This window comes from Nymphalis io, chromosome 13, assembly GCF_905147045.1.
Source record: "Nymphalis io chromosome 13, ilAglIoxx1.1, whole genome shotgun sequence".
NCBI lineage: Eukaryota > Metazoa > Arthropoda > Insecta > Lepidoptera > Nymphalidae > Nymphalis > Nymphalis io.
The window spans coordinates 319,858-323,670 of NC_065900.1; the positions used below are offsets into that span (position 1 = coordinate 319,858).

At 29.0% G+C, this 3,813-nt stretch overlaps 1 protein-coding gene across 1 annotated transcript; it reads right to left on the reverse strand.

The window, feature by feature from the left end:
* Positions 1-644: 644 nt before the first annotated feature.
* On the reverse strand, positions 645-2,682 carry LOC126773079 (uncharacterized). The gene is made up of 2 exons (XM_050493724.1): positions 2,454-2,682; positions 645-2,073 (listed from the first exon to the last, which is right to left on the reverse strand). The coding sequence occupies exons 1-2, from the start codon at positions 2,623-2,625 to the stop codon at positions 1,643-1,645; spliced, it is 603 nt and encodes a 200-aa protein (XP_050349681.1). The 5' UTR covers positions 2,626-2,682; the 3' UTR covers positions 645-1,642.
* Positions 2,683-3,813: the final 1,131 nt, after the last annotated feature.

A 3,813-nucleotide genomic window follows, 5' to 3' on the forward strand; every position in this document is an offset into this window, starting at 1 on the left:
TTGTAAGGTTTTACTGATTTTTAATAATTGTTTTGAGATTTTTAGAAAATAATGGTAATATTTTTAAATAAATTAACACTGGTTGGAAATTATTGAAAATGTGTAATTGAATTGTAAAATATTAAATAGTATTAAATTATATAACAAGTTACGTGTGAAAAAGAATAAAATGTTAAAAGTAATTGCGAAGCATTGCATTACTGGGGTCTTTTTTATAATTATAAAATTATTTTATAAATATAAAATTTGTTAAAGATATTAAAAAATATAAAAAATCATATTGAAATTATGGACGTGTTTAAAAATCGTATCGTTATGTAATAGATAGATACACAAAATGTGAGCTGGGTTCAATATGGAAGTCGATACATACCTGCCTTACTAGCCTTTAAACTTTATTAATTTTCTAATTATTAATCAATTATTATTCTTACTATTGTTGTATACAAAGATAATCTATTGTTAAGGAATCAATATACGCTGTAATAAATCTTTATAAATTATTAATTAAAACCGATTTATTCAATAAATATATATTTTATTCATCAAGTAAAATTAAGGATTAAAATAATTCAAAAGTATCTAAGTCAATTATTCACCATAATTAAAAAATAACACATAATTATTACAAACGATTTACAGTCTTATACATGATGAAAATGAGTTTGGTTTTGTGCATCCGATTAAAAATCAATAATATAGTCAATTCGAATGGGAATCTTACAAGCCCTTTTGATTCGTAATTTTATAAGAAAAATATATTTGCTTTAAATTTGTGTACGTATATACCTATATCACCGGCTCGGAATGTAGATTCTACAGAAACCGGCAAGTTTCCGGGTAGTTATTTTTTTTAATAAATTACACGTAATAATCATTTAGATGAATGATGACATTTACATTTATTTATATATTTTGTATAGAATTAAGAAATATAGATGAGCAGCTTCGTGGGTACTATGTTGTTGTTATCAATGAACAATAGTTCCCCACTAGTGGGATGTTTATCAAACCAAAAAAGTTTTAAAGAATCATGGCTTAAGATTTAATGGTATGACATTAAATTAATTAGTATCAATAAATAAACGAAACAAAACGCATTTATTATTACAAATAAATTATCTAAGTTCACAACTTATGTTTTTAAATACAGTAACAGCCTGTAAATGTCCCACTACTGAGCTAAGGCCTCCTCTCCCTTTTTGAGGAGAAGGTTTGGAGCTTATTCTACCAAGCTGCTCCAATGGGGGTTGGTGGAATACACATGTGGCAGAATTTCGATGAAATTAGACACATGCAGGTTTCCTCGCGATGTTTTCCTTCACCGAAAAGCACGAGATGAATTATAAACAGAAATTTAAGTTATTCAAATAGGTATGACGAATCAGATCAACGCATATTTATAAGAAAACTTGTACAGAGATGTATAAGACGAGATTATAAAATCCACTTTAGTACGCATCATCATTAATCGCACTATAAGATCCTGGCATAGGGCAGAGTATATATTTATACGCAGTTATGCAAGAGGGACAACGTTGTATATACAAAGAACTCCCTGTCAGTAACATGTTTAAATCATCTACTGAACCTACGGGAACTCGAGATTAGGAAATCGAAACTCAGTGTGTTGTTCTAAACATCAATCATCTGCATTTCTTGTAGCTTCTTCGAGCACTGTTAACAATTTAATCTTGGTATTTATCTTCTTAGACACAGGTATACTCTGCAAGGTACTTAAAATTGATAGAAGAAACAATTTGTCCTCATCGTCATCCAGCTCATACTTCGCTTTTTTCACTCGTCTATACCTATCCTCTTGCAAAGGATCGTCATCTTCATCTTCTTTCTTAATTTCTGTTGTAAAATCGGGGACTTCGTAGTAAATATAGTCTGGCGCTTCATCCGAGTCCCTTGATATAACAACTTTACGAAGGAATTGTAGTTGTTGGAAATGCGTGTACTCAGATTTCCTTGGACCTGGAAAATCTCCAGCTTTTAGTTTCTCCTGTCTCTTTAGCTCACGTGTGTAACAGCCTCGAATACCTTTCCATTTTTTCTGTAGTGTTATTTCTGGAATTAGTTAATTATTATAAATAAAATTGAATATTTAATTGTAAACAAACATATCTGTAACATATAAGTACTCATTTTAAAGTACAATTTAATTCTCGAACATTTGTTTGACCATATATATTTTTAAATTACTATAAATATTATCACCGCCATTTTAGTACATATTTAATAAATATAATTATGTTCGTAAATTAAGATAATTAAGTGAAATAATTAATCAAAAACATTTGTTATATTACCATAATAGATAATAATTTAAAAAATGTAATAATAGTTAATAAAATACAATAATATTATAATGCATTAAAAAATAAAGGAAAAAGTTTTGTTATGATTACAATTTACAAGTATTATATTATAACGTCATTGCCACTTACCTGCATTTCTCCGCTCCGTGGCTGTCAAGTTCTTGCCACCGAAAATATCAACAATGTCATCCCAACATTGCTTCTTCAGTTCTCTTTTAGAATATTCTTCTAAAGTACTGTCCCATAGAGGTGGTCTGTTTTCTATTTCTTCTATAAACCTTTCCGTATCAAAATTATCCATGTTTACGTCAAAAACTAATTTGATACGCAAATTTAAAACGTTTTAATGTGTCCAATATCGAGACTGGCGGCCGACTGGTCATAGAAGTGGATGCGTAGCCAAAATGGCGGCGTGTGCCGAGCGAGTGTGACGCTCGGTGCTTCTCGGCGCAGCGGTTTGGCAACGCCGCGCAGTTGCCGGTCGCGTTGGAGCGGAGTATTTCATACCGAGTTGGTCACGTCGCCATTTGTAGTTCGGCGTATTTTATTTATTACGTAATATGGTTGCACTTGTTAGTATCTCTTGAATGAGATCTATTTTAAGAACTTATGTACCTATTGATTGAATGATTTTACAAGCTTTTGGAAGAATATAAATCGTTTTAAATTATTTGGTTTCTTATCAATGTTAAACTGAAATATTTCGCTGTCAACTTCCGTAAAAATAAATATTATTTCTAGCTACGAGTGCGTAATTAATGTTGCAATTTTAAAATTAATCATAATGTTAATATATTTGAGCTATAAATATTACACTTAATGTATAATAAGTTCTTAAACTTTCGCAAAATTTGAATAAATTTGCAAGATAACTCTGAACTCTGCGAACCTTACGAACGTTCGGTAAAATAATACAATACGACTTAGTTATTCTAGTAACTTAATTGATGTTCTTATTTGCAATAATATAATAACGCCACATAATATTTAAACTTTGCCGTTGAGTAGGTTGCTTATACGGCTATGTATCATGTGGTACTGGATTCATTGTGACATTTAAGGGCTTTACATTTTTATTATTCATAATTATAAATTTGATATTTTTAATATTTATATATATGTTTTAAAAATTATGAACGATATAGTACTATTTATGTCCAACTTTTTTTTTTTTACATATAGTAGTTTTGTATTTGTTTATTTTATTAGTTTGTATAGTTTTAGCTGATGTATAATTATTTATTATTTATATGAATTGCAATTGCGACATATTCTTATATTCTAAAAAGTTTTTGCTTGTTTTAGGTAACTTTTGGAGACATTCTTAAGATATAAGTAAGTAAATATATAATTAATAAAAGCTTATATATATCTAAAATATATATATAACAGTTTCATAAACATATGTCCAACAAGAAACTATAAGTTCGTACTATGACAATACCTATGACGTAACAGTTATGACGAAACATTACACGTTATATGTATT